The sequence below is a fragment of the Canis lupus genome, chromosome 23 (genome assembly GCF_011100685.1).
Source record: "Canis lupus familiaris isolate Mischka breed German Shepherd chromosome 23, alternate assembly UU_Cfam_GSD_1.0, whole genome shotgun sequence".
In the NCBI taxonomy this organism is placed as follows: domain Eukaryota; kingdom Metazoa; phylum Chordata; class Mammalia; order Carnivora; family Canidae; genus Canis; species Canis lupus.
In genome coordinates, this window is record NC_049244.1 from 10006184 (window position 1) to 10028296 (window position 22113).

Below are 22113 nucleotides of genomic sequence, written 5' to 3' on the forward strand. Positions count from 1 at the left end.
ACAGGTGTTCAGAATGATTTGATAGCTATCTAGCTGAATTCCAGAGACCAGATGAAAATAAGGTCTCCTACTCCTCTGCCATTTGACTTTAAATATGTCATAAATAGAAGCTAGATTAAAGTTTTGCAACCATTTTTAAATTGAGATCAGAGGTTGCCTTATAACTGAAAAATATAACATTCACATTTTTGGTGATTACTGATAATTATGTACTTTCTACTTCTTTATTACAATTTAACGTTAATTCACTTCATGATTTCTTCTTGCTTTTATCCTTTTTCCCACCTTTTGTTGGACTAAAAAGTGCATTAAATTTCTATTCTTCTAGAAATTACCCATAAAATAGTTCACTCTCATTACATACCGATATTATTTAGACACAACCACAATTTTTACTGATTTTTTTATATACTTATATTTCTTTTTTCCCATTTCTTTCTTTTCTTTGGGTTTTAATTTTTCTGAACTGTGTCAGAAAAATTTTTTTCTTCTATGGAAGAAAACTTTCTGAGTTCTTGAATGTTTTAAAAAGGCTTTTAAAGGCCTTTATTTTACCTGCTTTCTTGCATATTCTTTTACTTAAATATAGGACTTTGGGTTCAAAAATCTCCAAATTTTAAAAGTATTCTATGATCTTTAAGAATCCAGTGGTGCCAGTATTTAAACATGCAGTTTATTCCATCAATTGATTTCCATCTGTTTTTCCTTCGGGAGAAAGGAAATGTCTAATCCATAGATGGTATACCTTCTTATCTGGTGCTAGATTTATTCTGTCACAAGATATATCTTGGCTGATATCATCAGGGACTTTTTGATGGTAGAGATGCTTAGTTAGCCATTCTGAGCCAACTACTATCCCTTCCTCTTTAAAGATAGTTTAACCTTTTATTTTCATGATTACTTTTAATGACCTGTTATTCAAGTTCCTACTGTAGGTTACGTAGGTTTCTGCAGACATGATTTTACTTTGGCCTATGCAAATATTCATAATAATGAGTTCTGCTATAACAGAATTCTACTATTTTCAGTAGTAAATAAAATAATTAAATCCTTATTTAATAATATTTCAAGCATTTCATTTATATTGTTGCTAAATAAAAAATCAGGCACTCATAATAATAGAGATTCTTTTACTTTTTCTAACTGACTTGGACACGACAGAGTATCCAAAAGGTCTAGAAACATAGTATATTTATTGTATTTTTTCATAATAAAAAATAGATTGGACCTATTTCTGTAAGCTTAGAGGCATTTTATCTGAAATGTTTTCTGGGAGTTGAAAAAACATCCTAAGAGTATATTATCTGAGGGGCACCTGGATGGCTCAGTGGTTGAGCATCTGCCTTCAGCCCAGGGTGTGATCCTGGAGACCCAGGACTGAGTCCCACATTGGGCTCCCTGCATGGAGCCTGCTTCTCCCTCTGCCCATGTCTCTGCCTCTCTCTGTGTCTCTCATGAATAAATAAATAAAATATTTTTTTAAAAAATAGTATATTATCTGAAAATATAATATACTTCTAAAAATGAATTCATCCTTATGTTTCTTGACTTTTCAGACACTCTAATTATTTGTTTGCTCCAGCTCTGTGAATCATTTAGGTATATTTATCCAATTTCTGTATGAGAGAGTTTGCATACAACATGAGACTTGGATCAGAAGCCCCGGATTCAAGGCTCAGCCCAAACACTTACTACAAGTTATGTGAATGTGAACAAGATTCTTAGCCCCTGTTAGCCTCAACTTTCTGCTATGTAAACAAAAGATAATAAGACCTACTTTATTTACCTTCATTTAACAAAATGATATATATAAAAACTCTCTGGTTTGGGTTTTTAGCCAGGATGGTTGTATGCTTAAATCACATTATCAGATTCTTAAGTTTCAAATTGAAATAGATGTATAGTATAAGGAACAAGTCTTGCTTCTGTTTGGGGACCTTAATATTGTCAGATAAACCATTACAAGTCTTGGTTTCTAACTGGAACCAAATTTATTTCTTAAACTAAAATCTGGAAAGGCTGTTATTTATATTTAGTAAAAGGCAACTCATTATCAGGACAAAAATTTACAAGTGACTCAGCCTCTCCACATCACATCTGGCTCCAGTTAAGCTAAAAATCAAGAATATCGCTCACCATAAACAAAAGGAGAGAGTCCAAACAGCTACTTCCCCAAAGCTATCAGATACTGTGAGTGAATTAAAAAAAAAAAAAAAAAAAACCCTATAGTAACAAAAACATTTTTGGTTTTGGCAGCATTTTACTATTTAAGAGGGGTTTTACATACATTATTTCATTTGATTTTCCTGGCAGGTAAAATTTGGCAAGTATTCTCTTTTTTTAATAATTTACAAATGAAACTGAGAGAGAGATGATATTATATATCTGTGAAGTCATATACCTAGTAGACAGAGGTAGCCCTTGGGCCTTTGGTTATTAATATTAATCTGCTAGAATAGAAGCTCCCATAATGGACCCTCACTAATCAACTATCCAAACCAATCTACACTTTCTTTCTGTAGAACATCCCTTTGCCCTGATGCTGCTGCCCAGTCTGGCCCTGACACACCTTGCCTCTACTTTGTGAAACACGTGCTTAACCAGGAGTCACTTATGTTTGCTCCCAAATTTGAAATTTTACATCTCACTGTAATTATTTAATTCAAATATAATGAAACTGATTAAATGAGTGCAAAAAAAAAGATGGTGGTCACTTCTAAGAGAAATGTATTGGCCACTTTGGAAAAATTAGAGAAAAGTAAATTGCTAAAGAGAATTCTGGTCAAGTAACATGCAAATAAGGCCAACAAATATTGGTAGGAAGTAGTCATAAAAATCTAGACAGATTTTGCATTGATAGCTTCAATAAACTTTTGTTTTGTTTTTTGTTTTGTTTCAATAAACTTTTTAAGGTCTTACTTCAAATACACAAAAATAGGGGTGCCTCAGTGGTGCAGTCAGTTAAGTGTCTGACTGTTTCAACTCATGACCCTGCTCAGGATTGTGAGGTTGAGCTTCACCTTTGGCTCCCCACTCAGCGGGGAGGCTGCTTAAGACTCTCTCCCCTTCTCCCTCTGCCTCTCCTCCCTCCCCCCACATGCATGCTCTCTCTCTAAAATAAATAATAAATCTTAGTATATAAATACACAAAAACAAGACACTGTAACCAATGTAGTATAGGTAGAATTTGTGACACCAGGAAACTACAATCAGTAAAAAAAAAAAAAAAAAAGAAAAGAAAAGAAAAAAATGTCTTTATAGGCTTTGTCCCTATTTGCCTTTTGCCAAACAGGGAAAGTCTGTCATGCATAATTTCCATAAACATATGTAATCTAGGCATATCCAAGGAGTGTGTCTTCTGAGATTATGGCTTCCTTTTTTCCTTTTAATAAGCTAATTCAAGTCTCATCCCACGTGACTCTGGGCCATCCTAGACCCTACCTCTGATTTCCAAGGATTCTCTGGAGGTCTGCATTCTCCTGATCCTCTCCTGCTTTCGATTCTTACTCTGGTTGAATTCTTTGTCCCCAAAGAATTTTTTGCTCCTCCTCCCTTACTTCACTAAACACTGCTAACACAGGATATGGTATGTAGCACTTTTATGGAAAAATTGGAGAGAATCCAAGAGGCTATATTGTTTCACAGGCTGGGGATCACCTTCCAAGGTCAAGTTTGGGTGTGGCTGCTTCCTCCTGAGACCCCTCCTGCTGTCTTGTCACTCTTCCTCTCCCTATGTTCTGGGCAAGGAAACCACTCGCCAGGGGAAGATGAACCTTTTCTTGGTACCTTATTCTGTGGAGCAATTTAACCCTCCCTCAATCCCCCACCTGTTTCAGCAGAGAGGTCTTTCCCATTACATAGGGGCAACAATAGCCAAGAGCAGCAATGTTGTATATTTTGCCAGTCTGAGAAATATTTTAAATATTTTTTAAAAAGCCCTAGCCCAATATCAAAAGATTATCAAATTACGTATTTTCATAAAATACAAAAACATTGTATGTCTATCACTGCTACAGATCTTTAATGGACCTTTTGATTAGCTACCCTACTAACAACCCAAAATTACCTGGTAAAAGTGTCTATTATACTACAGGTTCCAGGTTTCTCCCCACAAACCATAACATCCCCAGAATCCATGGGTCCTGGTTGGTGGAGAAAGAACACAGCCCAAGAAATTTCTTTTCTAGAACTTAAAGCAAAATATAATATACAACATTGCTGCTGCTCTTGGCTATTGTTGCCCCTATGTAATGGGAAAGACCTCTCTGCTGAAACAGGTGGGGGATTGAGGGAGGATTAAATTGCTCCACAGAATAAGGTACCAAGAAAAGGTTCATCTTCCCCTGGCGAGTGGTTTCCTTGCCCAGAACATAGGGAGAGCAGACACAGACATAGACAGCAGGAGGGGTCTCAGGAGGAAGCAGCCACACCCAAACTTGACCTTGGAAGGTGATCCCCAGCCTGTGAAACAATATAGCCTCTTGGATTCTCTCCAATTTTTCCATAAAAGTGCTACATACCATATCCTGTGTTAGCAGTGTTTAGTGAAGTAAGGGAGGAGGAGCAAAAAATTCTTTGGGGACAAAGAATTCAACCAGAGTAAGAATCGAAAGCAGGAGAGGATCAGGAGAATGCAGACCTCCAGAGAATCCTTGGAAATCAGAGGTAGGGTCTAGGATGGCCCAGAGTCACGTGGGATGAGACTTGAATTAGCTTATTAAAAGGAGAAAAGGAAGCCATAATCTCAGAAGACACACTCCTTGGATATGCCTAGATTACATATGTTTATGGAAATTATGCATGACAGACTTTCCCTGTTTGGCAAAAGGCAAATACGGACAAAGCCTATTAAGACATTTTTTTTTGTGAATGAAAAATGAATGAAATCAAAGTGTCCAAATATTCTACAAAGCCCTAACTGTGCTAGTTATTTCTAAAAACATGTTGGTAAGGAGAAATTAGAAGTCTGTAGATTTGGCACTTAAAGAGAATATCCTCTTCAGGTACTCACTGTTTGTACCTCAGAGCTTTGAAAAGTGAAGTAATTATTTACTCAGTATAAATTTGTGATAAGTTAATGTTGAAATTCCACTGAGGAGAAAACACAAAACGCCTATGTTCCTTTCATCATCTGTCTGCTTTGATTTTTCATAACTTTAAGTATTTTCTCCCTTCCTTCATTTCTTTGTTCGTTCCAGAATGGTTGTAAGTACCCTTACGAAGACAGGGAGAAAAGCAAACTGGACACTTATAGACAGGTTCATAAGATTAAAAAGAACATCTTTCCAGGAGTAATACAACAGTTTTTGCTTCTAAAACCAGTTAGGCAAGTCTCTGAGGATTCTCATAAATAGATGCTGATACAAAAAACACAGCTTGACAACATTCTGTAAGACAGATGACAATGAGTGTCATTTGCGGCGTTTCCTCCTGTCTCTCAGCACAGGCTGATGACATCACCCCAAAACACAATTCAGCAAGACCAGTTCTCGAGAGGGTGAGAAGGGGTAGGAACAAACTGAAATAAAACACATTTTCAGTTCCTCTGCTGACCTGATTTGATCCAGGGTTGGGCTCTGGAAAATCTAGAACACCTCCCTCCACCATGTTTCAATCAAAATACTGACAAAAATTGGGCAGCAATGAACACACAGCCGGGAAAATGAACACTGTGAGCTCAAATGCCTAATTTTAAAAGTGGATAGTGACTAAATCAAGGAAGACCTTGTTGCCAGTGGGGCATCTGCCTTTCAGCTGCTTGTTCATGCAATGGTCTAAGAGGTGCAAAGGGAGGAGCAGGTGCATGGAGGCTGGGCAGTACCTATTTGCCAAGCACCACGAAAGCATTTTAATAATTTAGCAGCATGTATGGATGCAGTTATGGACATCAGCTGGAGGTCAACCCTCCAATATATATAACCAAATTATAAAAAACAAAGAATGTTTATTGATTTAAGACTTTTTAAACTTGAACTTTAGGAACTCTACTTCCAGTTTCATGGTGAGAGTCCAGGTGTATAGTTTACAAAGCAGATAATAAACAAGGCTAAATTCGATCAACTCTCATTTAAAACTCCCATAGGCCATTGTCGGTCACTGTTGTTTATTGCAAAGATGTGATGAGCCCAAGACAGTTGCTGGACATCTACCCTGCCAGTGGCCTCTGAAGTGTGAGGAGACACAATCTACTGTCAGTTTACTTCTAGCATGTCCTCCTACAACCCACATTGTAGCAGGCACAATTCTGCTGGATCACTTAGCATAGAAGGTATAATCCATGCCACAGACAGCACTGACACGGGGCACTAGGAAAGTGTGTGCCTAGCTTCCTTAAGTCCTGGGGTTTCCATTCACACAGCAGCACTCTTCAAAAGATTGGGTTCCACTTCATTTCACTGGAAACCCAAAATAGCACAGGCTTAAACATGTGTCAAGTAAGAAGATCAGAGATGGGAAGTCCATAGCCCCAGGCTCCCTCTATCATTCTACGCCACTTCTGCAGCACATCCAAATGGCGAGGTCACCTCATTGTCCAAGATGGCTGTTGTGCTTCCAGCATCCTGTCTCCATTCTAGGGAGCAGGAAGGAAGAAAAAAGGAGAGCAAATGGACACTTTTCTGAACTGAGTCTTCTTCCTTTAAGTGATTTTTTGGAGAGCCCACTCAACATTTCTGCCTATGTTGCTTTGGTCACATCTAGCAAGGAAGGCTGAAATGTAGTATATTCTTTTAGCTGAGCACATTGCAACCCAGAATAAAACTGGAACTCTGTTTCACTAAGAAAGAAGGGTTCAATGGAGCTTAAGTAGCAATTTGCAATCTCTGCCACAAATCCCAGTGCACAGAACAGCTAAACAAGACAGAATGGCAACTGCTGATGTATTATATATGCTGGACTAACCCAAGTCAGAAGAGGAGCCAAAAATTCTGTACCACCAAATGCTCTCTTGAGCCAAAAGGTTCAATTTAACTTTTTAATACAAAACACATGTTCCTTCTTTCGTGACTCTACCCTCTCACTTGGCACTAACTCTTTCCCAAAATGTCCTCTAAGGTGGAACAATCCAGGTCACATTTGGCTCCACCTCCTTTTTTAATATTTTAACTCATTGATTGTTTTTTTCCATCATAATTTCATTCACCTGACCCCACTGCTTGGGCAATTGGAAGTGAAGTATCTACAGATCAGCCTTGACTGATTTTTTTTTTTTACACTTGATCTTAGCCAAAAGGCTGAGAAGTGATTTTTTTTAAGATAAGCTGTCAGTGTAGATTTTTTTTTTTAAGATAGAAATCTGAATTTTCATGTGAAATGTGACAGCTAATTTACCTTTTTAAAAACAATGGGTGAGCCTCTATCTGACCAAGTCCTAAATTCTACTTGCGTAAGTGTCCACTGTGTATTGGATTTCCTCACTTTTATTATCATATGGATGCAATCATTTCCACAGAGCATCCTGCCTGCCTTTTCCTCCCTGTCCTTCCTCCATTCCTCCCTCCTCCTTCCATGTATGTTTGCCTATCTTTACCAAAGTAACTGATTTTCTTCCCCCTGACCTATATTTCTTTTCTGAAATACTCCTCTGACCAATACTTCCCTCTCGACATCTAGTTTTGATAGCCAACTATAGATCCTCTTCCAAAATCAGTCCTACATTTTAAAATCTATTGCATTTCCTCCCGTCTACCCCTTGACTCTCAGGAAGCTCGAGCTAAAGAAAATGCATTTAAAAAGGCATCTATAATGCCTTCTCTAAATCTCTGGCAAGAGGCTGCAAACCAAGGCCACCAGCATTTAGTCAGTCAGGCGATGTTCTGGACAACTGATAATGGCAATAGCAATGGGCATTCAGCATCCATGTTAAAGGGACAGTAAGATATAATAGGCATTGTGACAAATTGAAAAACTGTCCCTCAGCTAAGGTAGAACAATTGCTACCAGTGTTTCTGAATTTTGTTTGTAAAGATAAGCTAAAAATTCATATATTCTTTAAAAAATCTCTTAAAAAATAAAAATATATTTATTCTCTTATTTATTTATTCATGAGAGACACAGAGAGAGAGGCAGAGACATAGTCAGAGAGAGAAGCAGGCTCCTGATGCAGGACTCGATCCCAGGAACCTGGGAACACAGCCTGAGACAAAAGCAGACACTCATCCACTAAGCCACCCATGCACTCAAGAATAAGTATATGTTATAAAAAAATATGACATGAATTCACTTTTTCAAAAATAATCAGTAGGAAAAAAAAATAATCAGTAGGCTTGTAGTTTCAACCTTTGACTTCCAGCACATACTGAATTACTCCCTAATTGATTCAAATATAGGTCTCTTGTCACAGCACCTGGCAGGGTACGAAAGCATGCTGGAGGCACTCAATAAAGGCTGACTGATAAATGCTCACCTGGGTCAACGGACTCACTTGTACTCTTTGCAGAGGGAGGAAGTTCAGGACTGTTTCAGAAGCTGGATAACGTTACGGAACTGAGAAATATGACTTTGGTTATGATGAAGGGGAGAGCCAATGCTTTTTTATTTCCAATCAATTAGAACACTATGGCTTTATACCTAATTTGTTATCAATGAAAACCCCAGCATTATGAAAACTTAGCTTTGGTGTATACTTTTTTATTTGAGAGAGAGAACAAGCAGTGGGGAGGGGCAAAGGGAGAGAGAGAGGAAGAAGCAGACTCCCTGATGAGCAGGAAGCCCGATATAGGGCTCAATTGCAGGACCCCAGGATCATGACCTGAGCCGAAGGCAGATGCTCAACTGACTGAGCCGCCCAGGGCTCCCCTTTAGTGACTTCTATTTTTGTGAGTTATTCTAAGTCATTTATCAGCAACCACTGAAACTACTTCACCAGTCCCACGTTTTGCATGTTTTCAATTGGCCAGATTTGCTTATTCTTTCCCTGTAAAAATACTAATAAACATAGTATGGCTCAAACTGTATGCTTAACCTCCATAAAGGAGTAAGGATATAGGAGTAAGGACATGGAATTTGGAGGCAGACAAACCTGGGTTCAAATCCCAACTATGGCACTTACTACGTGTTCTTGAAGAAGTAATAAGCTTATTTTTTTGTGAAAGTGATAAACTTCAAGTCTCATTTTCGTCATCTGTAAAATAGGATAATAAAACCCATTTCACATTATGAAGAGTAAAAAAGAATGCAAAGTGCTTAGCATATTTCCGGCCCACAGTGAAAGATTACAAAATATTACTAGCAAGTTTCTTTGCTCACTCAGTGCATGCTTCAGTTCAGAATGTTTCCTCTTTTTAGCTATAAGTCAACTCATGTTTACCAAATATTGATAGTATATTTAATGCCCTACACAGTATTTGGACATACTATGAAAATTGCAAGGTCTCAAGTATAAAAGTGGATAGGTGGGCAAACTAATTGAACAGAAATTCAGTTGACCTGATTTATAGGTTGATTAATTTCTCTGCCCAAAATTTCCACTATAAAACAGCACTTCTAGAAATACACATTTCTAAAAGTCTTCTGAAGTATCAGTTTTTAGTACTGTAAGAAATTTACACTGTTGATGGATAAAAAATTTGCACACTCATGTTTATACCACTGTAGGACATCCATAAGGCAAGGTCACTGCACTGTTCAAGCGTCAGACATTCATAGCAAAAGGTTTAACCTCAGGATGGATGCCAAGGAGAAGCTAATTCATTGATTCAAAATACATGTACTGAACTTCTGCTGTCCACCAAGATGAATCTACTGAATTTACTCCCTACCTAAAATAACCAAAACACAGGACACAGTATAACCAACAACAGTTTTTCAAGAAACTCTGTGTCAAAGAATAGTGATCCCTAAAAGATGGAAAACAAATGAGGTGAGCCCTGCGACTGCCCCAGCTCACTGCCTTGAAAGTTTTAAGGAAAACAAAGGCAGAGCCCAGCTGACTCCCTAAGTTAAGCAGAAAAAGAGCCCAAGGCAGCTAGAGTCCATTGACAGAGTCCTAGAAAGAGCTTCAGAGAGACGGGAAACTCTAAAGAGTTCTTGGGCCATCCCCCAGTATTTAGCACAATACTGATCAGTACATAAATGTAAGGAAACCACCCAAAAGGTTAGGGGAACAATGTGCAAGACCCACACAGGGCTAGGGATAGTGCCTGTATATATCCCTTCTACTTCTCTGGTTGAACACATGCACATATATGGAAAGGAATTTGTTACAAGGAATTGGCTTATGTAATTTCGAGGGATTGTTAAGCAGCTTCTGTAGGACTGTACCTCTGCATCCAATGCCGAGTCCAGCAGGAAGGTAAGAGAAACAAGATCCATGCAAGCTGGAATCCTATGTACATAAGCTAGAAATGCAAGGATGGACAGAAATTCATGCTCTTTCTTGTTGACTCTAAGCTTGGTGCAAGAGTATACTGCAGAGGCGGAACCTTGTGTCCCACCTAGCTTGGGGTTAGGTGTATCAGTTTGAGTCCTTTGAGAAGCAGACACTGAGATGGGTTTAGAGTTGGATGAGATTTATTGGTGGAACATTTGTGAGGGAAAGAGGAAGGAGCCAGAGGAGATGACCCTGTGAAGGACAGACAGAGGAGGGGGTAAATAAGAAGAGTCTTAGATCTCAGTCTAAGGCTAGGAAAGTTCAGCCAGGCCCATGGAGAGTCATGGTGAAAGTTGCCCATCAGCAGAGTCCCTCATCTAGAGAACAGGCCTGTGCTGGGATCCCTGTCACATGCAGTCACTGGCTGGGAGCAGATGGCGGGAAGTGTGGCCTCAACAGGACCCAAGACTGAATTCACAGGGCAGTGGCTAGGGCTGTTGATCAATTATGCTCACTGAAGCAGGAAACCTGAGTGGCCCATTATCACGCACCTGCCACAGTAGGACAGATGAGGACCCAAGATTCTAACCAGAGAGCACATTTTCATACCTAGCAGATACAAAGAACAGCTGCATAAAACCCACCATTGTCTTCACGGGAGGCAAACTGCTGGGGGTGCTGTCCACTACATCACAGTGTCCCCTTTATGAGGGCCCAAGAAAAACATCTCCTGCAGCTCAGGGCCAGGCAAAGTCATTCCTCCGGCACAACTGGTATGTTTTTATCCTGTAGATATATACGAATTTTCCTGATAGTTTTCTCTTTTTCTTAACCATTAGGAAGTTAAGATCCCAACCTGGGGTCTAACTCTAGCTTTGGGGATTTTTTCAACTCTTCTACGTTTTTTCTATTCTTTCCTGATTCTCTTACTACTACTCTTCCCTCCACGTGATCTATACTCCTCCCTGACACAAGGCGGGAAATAATCACCTCAACTATCTAGTACCTACTAGAACTAGAGACTAGATTTTAAATGTTTCACTTTATTCCTTTTATAACTTTCCTGATAGGTCAATCCTTTTACTTTCAGCCAACCCTGTCTATTAGAAACAGTGAAGGGCCCACATGTAACTTTAATTTTTCTAGTAGCCACACTTTAAAAAGTAAAAAGAAACAGATAAAATTGAAACAATTTAAATCTTTGAAAGGCCAGTGTGTACTTTATACAAAGAACATGTATTAATTTGGACCAGCCACACTGCAAGAGCTCAGTGGCCACATGTGGCAAGTGGTTCCCGTACTGGACAGTGTAAACCTAAAAACAAAGCTACCAAAGAATTTTTAATATAACAATCACAATTGTATCTAACCTACATAGTTGGCTTTTATTGAAGATTTCCGAGGCCCTGGGGGGTTTCTGATGCAACACTAGGGGGTAGAAGGGAGTTCTCCCAGGGGAAATGACCATGAAATCCCTAAATTACCGGATTGTGTTTTTTTGACTCCTTTTGTGTATCTTTGTTATCTTAGTCTTCACTGGGCCACCCCTGTCTTCTTCAGAGAACCAATGTAATATAAAATGGTATGGATATCTAATATGAAAGAAAGCAGAAACATATATGCAATTGTTTATAATTGTCTATACTTCATTTAGAGTAGTATTAAAAATTAAAGCGTGCTTATAGAGCTGTAAGATCAAAGAACAGAAACCACTGTAGCTGTGATTAACAAACAGACAACAAAAAAGAATCTTAGAATCAGCTCTAACATACCTAAGTCTGGATTTTAAAAAGTATTATTTATTTACATCAAGATTAGAAGACTAAAAATGTAGTAAGATTCCTGAGAGTCATGAATTGAGTTTTTTAAGGCAAATCATTTAACCTATGAGATCCTCCATTTCTACATCTCAATAGAGTTCTAACTGCATCACAGAATGGCTATGAAGATCAATAATACTGTGTGTAAGTCTAACAGGCAAATAGCACTCAGTAAAAACATGGTTAATCGCAAAAGATAATTAAGTACAGGTATTCTTAATTTGGGGCCTACAGATTCCTGGTCCATAGATAAAACTGCCCTGTTGGAGAGAATCCCAAAAATTGGACGGGGGGTAAAAAGATTACATCAACATTTTCATTAACCTCTAAGCAAAACTTAGCATTTCCCCATTATGAATACTGGCAACACCACAGCAGTATTAGAAGAATCTGCCACTTGGCATTAATAGCACAGTCATTTTCATATTACATTTCTAATGTCAGATCTATCTCTATCTTTCATCACCTTTTAGAAATTCTAGTACTTGTTAGACCTGTTACTAGATCTTGTTAATTCATGCATTAGCAAAGACACAATACTGTTTTATCAACGTATTGTCTTTAATTTCAGTATGAACAGTTTGCTTTGTAATCCTCCGTGTTTTATTTTAAGCACTTAAAGCACTATTCTGAGAAGGGGTCCATAGGCTTCGCAAGGGGTCCATAGGCCATGACACGAAAAAAAAAAAAGGTTAAGAATGCCTAAATTTTAGTCTCTCTCCTTCCTTCCAGAAAGTCAACCAAGTTTGATAATCGAGTGCCTGCCTGGGTGAGCAGGTTTGTTTTCTGTGTGTAGCTGGCTTGAACAGACACGTGACAGCCCTGGTTCCCGACTCCGTACCCAGGAACCTGTCTGCCGAGCTCACCTCCCATTTCCGTGGGGCGCCGATCCTACCGAAGGTTCGGGTCCAGCAGACAGGCTGGTCTCCCGCTGTGCCCCGAGGACACCTACTGGCCCCCGCGGGAGGTCGGGGCCCGGGCGAAGCCCCCAGACCAGGAGCGGCCGCATCTGCCGGCAGCTTGTTAGATTCGCCAAGTCCCGGGTCACGCCGCAGACCTGAAACAGAAACTCTGAGGTCCACGGATCGGTGTTTTATCAAACCCTCCGGGAGATGCGCGCGGGACCCCGAGAACCGCGGCGCCAGGGGGTCAGGCCGAGGGCAGCCCTGCCCGGGGCGGGGGCGGGGGCGGGGGGCTCCCTCGCCTCCCACCTCCACGGGGACCAGGGGCCGGGGTGAGGCTGGGGGGACGGTACTGCGATAGCGATACAGGGGCTGCTGAGAGGCGGCTGACGAGTCGAAAGCCAGGGCTGCGGTGCTTGTTTTGCATTTGCCCTCCGATTTCACTTACGGTACCCCAAGCCTCGACGGCGACTAAGAACGTCCCCCTCCGCCGAGCCCTCGGCGCCGCCGCTACACGGCGAGAGGAGGAGAGCGAGGGGAGCGCGCAGCCCCCGCAAACCTGCGGACTCGGCCCCGACAGCCCCGCAGCCCCCTGAACCCTTCCAGTTCTGGCTGCCCGCGCCGGAGGGCGTGCTCCCTGCCGGGAATTGCGGTCCCGAAAGCCCGCCCGCCCCAGGTTGGACGGGCTCGGCCGCCTCCACAAAACTACAAGTCCCAGGATGCCTGGCGCGGGTGGGTCGCGAGGGAGGGGCGGCGGGCGCGGCTAAATAGCCTCCATCGGCCATTTTGTGGGAGAAGCCACAGCGCCGCCTCTTCTCTCGCGTCTTTGCCTCCGTGGCCGCCGCCTCTTCCTCCGCCTCCTCCTTCGCCTCTTCCTGCCTCCTCCCGGCTTCCGCCGCCGCCGCCGCTGCAGCCGAATCCCAACCCCGGGGCGAAGCGTCTCCGTATTTATTTACGTTTCCTCGCCACTGCAGCCTCCAGACACGGTGATCCGGGCGGGCCCCGCAGGAATTTTATCCCCTCACCGGCCTCACACTAGTATCGCATGTCCACTATCCAGAACCTCCAATCTTTCGGTAAGCTCCGGCCGCCGCCGCCCCTGCCCCCGCGCGCCCCCCGCCGCCCTCCCGCACCCCGAGTGGGGCTTTGTCTCGGCGCCCAGAAAATGGCGACTGGGCCCCTGGCGACCCCCTCCCCGAGGACGGCCGCGGCGCCCCCCGCCCCACCCCCCCGCGGCGCCCCCCGCCCGGGCCTCCCCCGGCTGCCGCGAGCCCGCCCGGCCGCTCCGGGGCCTGCCCTTCCACCGGGACGGGATGCGGGGCCGGGGACCCGCGTCCGCGGGCGGTCCGGGCGGGTTCGCAGCAGCTCCTGCGGGCATTTGGTGAAAAGCGGCTCCGGGCCTCTGATCTGTCACAGGGCTGCGGTCCCGCTTCTCTGTTTGCGTAGTAATTTGTAAGATGACGCCTCCCGACAGATAGGTCTATGTGCGTCGGTGTAGACAGAGGCATCTCTTTCCTTTTTTTTTTTTTTTTACTTTTTCAGGGCACCGTTAGGGTGAAACGATTGGGGTGGACACGTTTGAATGTTTCTGCTGTCATCAGAATGTAATCGAGATGACGCACGTTTTTATAGTAGCTGTAAAATCACGGCTTTTAAAACCGCTTTTCTCTCATTAGAGGACTTGGTTCAATGATAACCTCTACCTATAACGACGTTTTCTATTCAAATGTCCCCACGGACATAGCTGTTTAAATTTTTGCCTCTTTGGGTGGTTTTGTTAATACCCCACCTCCGTTTCCCCCTCCCATTCCCACCCGCAAAAAAAAAAAAAAAAAAAAGCACTAGAACCTTCTTTGCTGTCTAGATTGTAGTGTGCCCTACACTTGGAGATAACTCACTAAAAGGTGTTTTTCTGCTTTGGAATTTTTTTTGTATCCTTTTGCAGACCCCTTTGCTGATGCAACTAAGGGTGACGACTTACTCCCGGCAGGGACTGAGGATTACATTCATATAAGAATCCAGCAACGGAACGGCAGAAAGACACTGACTACTGTCCAGGGCATTGCAGATGATTATGACAAAAAGAAACTTGTGAAAGCTTTCAAAAAGGTAAAGGTGTTGGGAAGGAAAGATTAAACTATAGTTATTGATGCACTCCTGAATAGGACACCTTTGCTTGAGTAGGTGGAAATGACTGGACCTAAGAAAGCTGTCTTCATTCTCTTAACACCCAGATATTGGTGCTGTCCCCCATTTTAAAATAATATTCAGTTCTTGATATTCCAAGTAAAATCATTTCCTTTATGTTTCCTGCTGATTCATTTGCAACTTGATTTGGGAGTTGTTGGGGATTACAGATGACAAAACCTGTTTCTTAAACGTGATCAGATCTACTGAAATAGTCAATATTGGTCTTAGGGTGAAAATAAAACCTCATTGTATCTGACTCGGTTATGTTAAATGTATACTTCTCCAGAAATTTGCCTGTAATGGTACTGTGATTGAACATCCTGAATACGGAGAGGTTATTCAGCTTCAAGGTGACCAAAGAAAAAACATTTGCCAGTTTCTTTTGGAGGTGAGTGATTGGGTGCTTTATGTACAACCTTGAAATTGCTTCCAAAATTGTATTCAAGGGCAACATGAATTATTTCCTACTTAGTTAAAAAAAAAATCATATATGAATGAAGTAGATTGGTTCATTGAGAGAGAAATAGAAAGTTGGTACTTATTTTGAAGGCATTAGAACTTTTACTCAGTTTATGTTGCCATGCAAATGACCTGATCATTCCCGTATCTACATAGCCAGTTGAGTTTTGGGGCATGTCAGGGTATTTAAGTGTGTGTGGAACTGTTTATTGTTAACAGTTACCACCACAAGTAACAGTGTTGTACTAGACTATTAACAATGATTCTTTTTATAATCAGTGCTCCCTGTTCTCTTAGGAGTGAAATCATGCATTTCTCAGAGTGATTCTGTTAAATTTTGTTTTGCAGGTTGGCATTGTCAAAGAGGAACAGCTTAAGGTTCATGGATTCTAAAATGAACCTAAATGCGTGGAGAATTTCTTGAATAATTTTGTTCTCTAAACCCAGTTTGGCTGCCTTGTGAAATGATTCTCTGCAGTAAACGGACTTTTCATGTATTTAATCATTCAAACTCCCATTCACATCTGCATGATTACAGAAAACATGGGGTATGTAGGCTAGTAACACATAAGAAAATTGCAGTAAGATGGTAATGAGACCCCGTATTCATCTTAACATGTTTCCAATGGAAAATATTTTGTTTTGAGTGTTTATTTGTTCGGTTTATTATTTTTCACTTGATTAAATGTTTTTTTGTTGTATTAAACCATGTATGTTGCAGCTTAACAATAAAGAAACATCTATGAATCCTTTTGTGAGCAGTTAGGCTCCCAAATCTAAGCAAGTAAATATACATATTTTGCCTTTCATAATTGGAGTTCTTGTTCTGCAAGTATTCTAATTCGTTTTTAGTGGCTGTTAAACCCAAAGCTGGAGGGGGACCTTTGTTATATAACTTGCATTCTTCTTTTACTGACTTAAAGATAAGAATAAGAATAGCCAGAGCCAAGATTTATCAGAATGTAGTGTTAAACTTTAAAGAGAATATAAAGTACAGTTTAAATTCTTAAGTATTGTTGCATAGAATTTTTTTATGTGTTTTTATTGATGATGTTACTGGGTTGCCAACATAAATCTGTCCTAATAACCAGATTAAATACAGTAGGCTCCTGACAAAAAATAAATTTAGTCACAGGCACTGTCCTGCAAGTGTTGGTGGGTGGGATCACTGTCTTACAAATGAAAGGTGGAAGTGCAGAAATGAATTTACCTAGGGTGCCAGGAAGTGACTGAATTAGGGTCCCAGCTCAGCGCTTCCAGGCCAGAAAAGCCATGTTCTTTCACTACATCATGGTTTTGGTTTGTGTTTCACCAAAGGAGAGCCACAGGTGACAGTGCTTGGGCATTGGGGCAGCTCTTACAAGATTTCTGCAATTCATCTTCTTGAGTTCCACACTTCTGCTTTTTATTGACTAGTAATAATTTGCTCCGTTATATAAGCTGTGTCATCAAATCCAGTTTGCCAAGACAAAGAAATGCATCCACAAGTGCCTACTCCAGTTTAATGCAGTGGAATTATGGTGATGTGAAAAATGTCTCACTTGGACCACTACGTTTTTATACCAGCTGAACTCTTGCCCCTATTTTGATGATAACTGCTTTTGTAAAAGCAAAATCGGCCTCCATAGTTTAGCTCTTAAAGACACTAAAGTAATAGGTTTTGTTACTTTAGTACTACCCTATGCTACTCCCAAGAAAGACTGGGACTCTTACGGGAGTATGTCAGAATGGAGTGCTAAAGTTGGGAGGTTCATTGCTAAAAACAATGTAATTGGACCAAGAAGATCAAGCAGTTTAGGAGCATTTTCCAATTTAACCTGAGAAGTCCTCGTTTTTCTGCAGGTAATCATTTTGTAATGATTACGCTTTTAGTTGAGAGGTGCTATGGAAATAGTTTGCAAAAATGATAAAGCAGAAACCCAAGTTAACATTGTTAGGTACACTCAGAGGTTACCTCCTCACAGTGTTTTAAAATAGAGTCAAACTAGTGCCCAGGAAAGCACTGACCGTTAAAACTGAAGAAGGTGGAGGGAAGAGAGAAACCTTGTAAGAAAAAGGCCCCTCATCTTAGCACAGTGGCACAGGCCACTTCCACTAGATGAATCAAAAGCCCTGAGCAAAATTATTTCTTTGCGGTGTACTTGTCTTGATCTCCCCAGCCTGTGAGCCCCAGACACCAGATTGGCCTTCTCACCTATAGAGAGGGGAGTCTCTAACCTTAGAGCAAGAACAGATCATGTACCCTTCTTGTGTTTGCAATGCCATGGAAATACAGGACATAATGAAGATCTATAGGTTTCTTGCGACTTTACTGAAACTTTATCAAAGGATGAACTTAAGATAAATATCACCCCGTGGAAAAGCTCTCTTTGGCAGGCTTGGGAATACTAAGAGCATGGGAGCAGGGCTAACTGCTCTTGTCTGCTTTGGGCAAAAGGGACTAGGCAGCATTGTATAGCTGAGGAGGGAAAATAGATTGTTTTAACAAACGAGCAAAAGTAGCCACGGGGCATACCTCCTTTCCCATGTGGGAATATTTAGATCAGTTTCATGGTCTGTACTTTAAGGATGCAAGGTGAAAAACAGTGATAGAGGACAAGTAAATCTGTCCCTGACCCTCTAGACTTGGCAGAGATCTTGGCGAAGCCGTTAGGAAATGAACCTTTCGTTGAGGCACAGTTTGGAGTAAATTTCTGCCAACATTGATGTCCTCTGCCCTTCGATCTTCAACCTGCTGAAGCAAAAGAAAGCCTGGGGAAGCAGCCTGCTGTATGTACTTAGGAATTCAACAGTAGCTGTTCAAAACCATCCTAGAAACAGGGTGGCTCTAATATGGAAGGAACGGTTCTAGTCCCAATCAGATGGCAGTTGATGAAAATAACTTCAATACGGAATGCAAACAGACTTCCATATGCCACTTGTCACCGGCTGGGCTCCAGCTAAAGCAATGAGTAGTTACAGCTCACTAAAACTCAACCTCATTGGATTGCCCACAACCTCATTAGATTGTTCCAGTGGGCCTCCTGAGGATTCCCCTTACCAAGCCAGAATTCCTAGTGGGGAGGAAACGAGGGAGACCTGGCTCTGCTGTAGCTAAAACCAAGGGAATCCTCATTTGCTATGGATTGCAACCAGCTGCCTTTCTTGACAGGAAGGTGCTAGCCAGGCCACATGGTGCTTGTCTGGGATCAAGGGGTCGAGTGAATGAGCTAGAATTAAGCAGGAACAAGACCATGTAAGGGACCCTCTGTTGACAGCTCCTTTTGCATGGCTATCCTGACATTTAACTCCGTTTTATCTGAATAATGGAAACTTGGAAAAAGAAACGCCGTTAATCAGAGGGATGGCTGTATCATTTCACTCCTGGATAATTCTTCAGAGTGAAATTAGTGCCAGAAAGAGGAGGGAACTTCAAACTCTGGACAATCCTAATCCAGGCATTTTTGTGTTCGATGACATGTGGCCCGTGGGGAGTTTCTGACCTATACAGAGAACGGAAATGGCCATTTAAACCCAGTCTTGGCTGGGAGGGTACCCATGTGGGTCAGGTAGCTTACCTATTAGCTCATCTGTCTGATTTCGAACCTAGCAGGGGAAGCTGTAGATCTGCCATGGGATTGTAGCTCTGTTCCCAATGAATTGGGGGCATGATTGAAATTACAGTTGGTGCCTTAATCTCAAACGAAAGAATAAGCGACAGACTTTTTTTCATGCAAAAAGCAATTACAGGGATAAGTACCATTCATTGATTCAAAGTACAAAGGGGACTAAAGTTCAAAGCCAAAATCCGCCAAGGGGAATCTAAGTGATCTCAGCCCCCAAATTGGGCTTCAAGCTGAAGCTCTCTGCTCCAGCCTGGAGGGTTTTGAAGGGCCTCTGAGCTTACAGACCAGTCAAAAAGGAAGCTAGCTATATAACCTGCGGGTTTGTCTCTGTGTCCTTCATCCATTCTTGCCAGGACCTCAGGCCCACCTCCTGATCCTTTGGGCAAGGGACAGCATACAGCAGGGCAGTGGAGATAGAATCAGAATGTACTTTAATCCATGTAAACCATGACAAATTCTGCATAGGAGATATCATTAAGGATTTGGAGAGAAGTATTATTTTTTGAATTAGTGAAAAAGCCCACCTGCTCCTTGGTCGTGACTTGAGTGCACTCTGGGCAGTTTATTGCCATTGACTTGTAAAAAACATAGGAAACTAGCCCGACATTCAGATTGGATTACAGGACCCACTAGTGACCTACTTAGTAGACCAGGATTGTTAAAATAACACAACATGGAGTGACCGGGGAATCGGTATATTAAAAATATAGGGAATTAAAGGGGTGCAGGATGGGGAGTGATTAGGGCAAGTGTGTAGTGCTTTAACACCCCCTTGTGGCCACTTAAAAACCTTGCTCACTCCTGACAGTTCACAGTAAATTCCTGAGGTTTCAGTTTTTTGGGGGCATCATTAAAGCACCAGCTGACAAGTTTGATTTTGTCATCCCTCAAATGGTAGGCAGAAACTGATCCAGCCAATCCTTTATCATTGCAATCCATAAAAAAACTATTTCAATTTGCTTTTACATGAGAGAAACAAGAAAATGCTTCTGCAGTCTTGCCCAGGGAATATATAAAGCCACCACCCCCACTGTCTACTGCAATGTTATTAGAAGGAATTTAACTCAAATGTAAACAGACACATCTGTTTATGGCCTCCAGAGAATGGGTGATTAAACTAGAAAGGATTAAGGCTCCTCCTAAATCGTCACCTGTTGAGGAACACAATCTGGGGTTTTATACATATATACACACACACAAGCCAAATTTATAGTGCTTTTTATTTAAACCTCTGTCACAGGTTACTGTGTATTTTTTGGCTACTAAGGGCATAGCCACATAGAGTGTCACCTGAAGATTGGCGATTTTTGTCTGGGAAGACTAGTGACTGGATTCCCTAGAAGCTCGTAAGGCCACAATAGGCGATGCCATTCCATTAGAGCTGATGAATCCAGAACAGGACTCACTTGGAGAGCCTCACCTTCACAAGTAGGGGAGGACTAATGAGAGCTCGGGGCAACCTGGAAATTGTACTGTAGGGATTTGATTCTACATGATCAGCGTCAGCCTCATGAGGTGGGCCCCTGACCAGGGGATCCCTGCACAGGGAAGGTATTGCCAGAAAATGTACTATCCAACAGATCCTTTGAAACTTTCGCCATTTTTACCAAGCGTTGCCCCTCATTTCCTCACTTCCCTAACAATAAAAGTAAAAATGGCTAACCTCTTTTCAACGCTTGCAATCTACAGCTCTGAATGCTCTTCATGCATCTGCTCAGGTAACACTTAGAGACTTCATGACCCAGTGTGGATTCCCTGGCCTCCTGTCACAATTACTTCCTTGAAAATACCCTCACATCCTTTGAGCCTCTCAACTCATTTGTCAATAGGTCAACTCATGTCAAACTCAACCGCTGACTCCATGCCTGTACAGAGCAACTGGAGGTAGCTGGAGAGAAATGGTGGTTTCTCCCCTCTCCCTTGACCCCCATCCTCCATCCACAGCAGAAGGCTTTGCATCATCCATCACTGAGATTTTTGAAACTCCCTCATTTTTCCAGCTCCAAATCTTCCAACCTCAGGCAGTGGTTTCTACTCTCTGTCTTCTTTTCTGTTTATAATGAATGAAGTGTGCTTACTCCCATCAAAACCAGCCCCTCCCTTTGAGTCCGGGGCATGTCCCCTCTTCTCCATGAATTATCACTGTAATTATCCTCTTTTTTCTGAATCATCCATTTCTTCCTTCCCTGCTGGCTCCTTTCCAACAGGCAAAAATACTTGTAATATCTCCCATCTTTTTCAGACAGAAGAAAAGAAAAACCTCTCTTGATCTCTCGTAGCCCCTTGAGGTGCTAACCAGCCTGCTTGACATCCATTTGGATGTGTAACAGGCATCTCATGACTCACATGACTGAAGCAGAAATATGGACTCCACCCTCCCTTTCCTCCCCACCCCATTCTCTTTCCCAGTCTACCTCATCTGAGCAGATGGTACCACCATCCGCAAAATAACTCAAGCCTAAAACTTAATCACCTGTGAATCTTCCTTTACTGCCTACATTCCCACCCAAAGCTAATGAGGCTTTCCAGTTTCTATTTGCAAAATATATCTATGTTCAACTACCTTCCCACATCTCCTGACCTAGTTCAAGTTCAAGCCACCATTGTCTTTCACCTTTCACTGACTGCACAGTTAGCAGCCCTCCAACTGACCTGCTCATATCCATTGACCACACAGAGCCCTGAAGATTCCTTATAAAATTCAAATGAGCTGTGTCAGCTCTCTGCACAAAATCTTCTGTGAACACTGTGCTGAATATTAATGCTAAACATATTATGGTGGTTTATGGCATCCCAATGACCTGTTCCCTGCCTACCTCCTATTCTTG

General features: G+C 41.8%; 2 protein-coding genes across 12 annotated transcripts in view; one reads left to right on the forward strand and one right to left on the reverse strand.

Annotated features, from left to right (window-relative positions):
* The window catches only part of LOC102154740 (rabphilin-3A-like), a 57715-nt gene extending 43574 nt beyond the window's left edge, over positions 1-14141 (reverse strand). The window contains exons 1-4 of one of the 10 annotated variants that reach the window (XR_005376870.1): positions 13480-14140; positions 12996-13186; positions 10954-11095; positions 4903-9121 (exon numbers count right to left, since the gene is read on the reverse strand). Coding sequence is in view for 8 of the 10 variants with exons in the window: in XM_038570508.1 (XP_038426436.1) it covers positions 12822-13186; positions 13480-13816 (702 nt within the window). In the remaining 2 variants the exon portion in view is untranslated. The other 9 variants (XR_005376869.1, XM_038570509.1, XM_038570515.1 and 6 more) reach the window with 9 other exon arrangements.
* Positions 12880-16690, forward strand: EIF1B (eukaryotic translation initiation factor 1B). 2 transcript variants are annotated; one of them, XM_038570517.1, is made up of 5 exons: positions 12880-12898; positions 14006-14107; positions 14977-15140; positions 15508-15609; positions 16029-16690. In XM_038570517.1, the coding sequence occupies exons 2-5, from the start codon at positions 14077-14079 to the stop codon at positions 16071-16073; spliced, it is 342 nt and encodes a 113-aa protein (XP_038426445.1). In that variant the 5' UTR covers positions 12880-12898; positions 14006-14076; the 3' UTR covers positions 16074-16690. The 2 variants fall into 2 exon arrangements, with proteins under 2 accessions (XP_038426445.1, XP_038426444.1); XM_038570516.1 differs by lacking the exon at positions 12880-12898 and adding an exon at positions 13011-13029.
* Positions 16691-22113: the final 5423 nt, after the last annotated feature.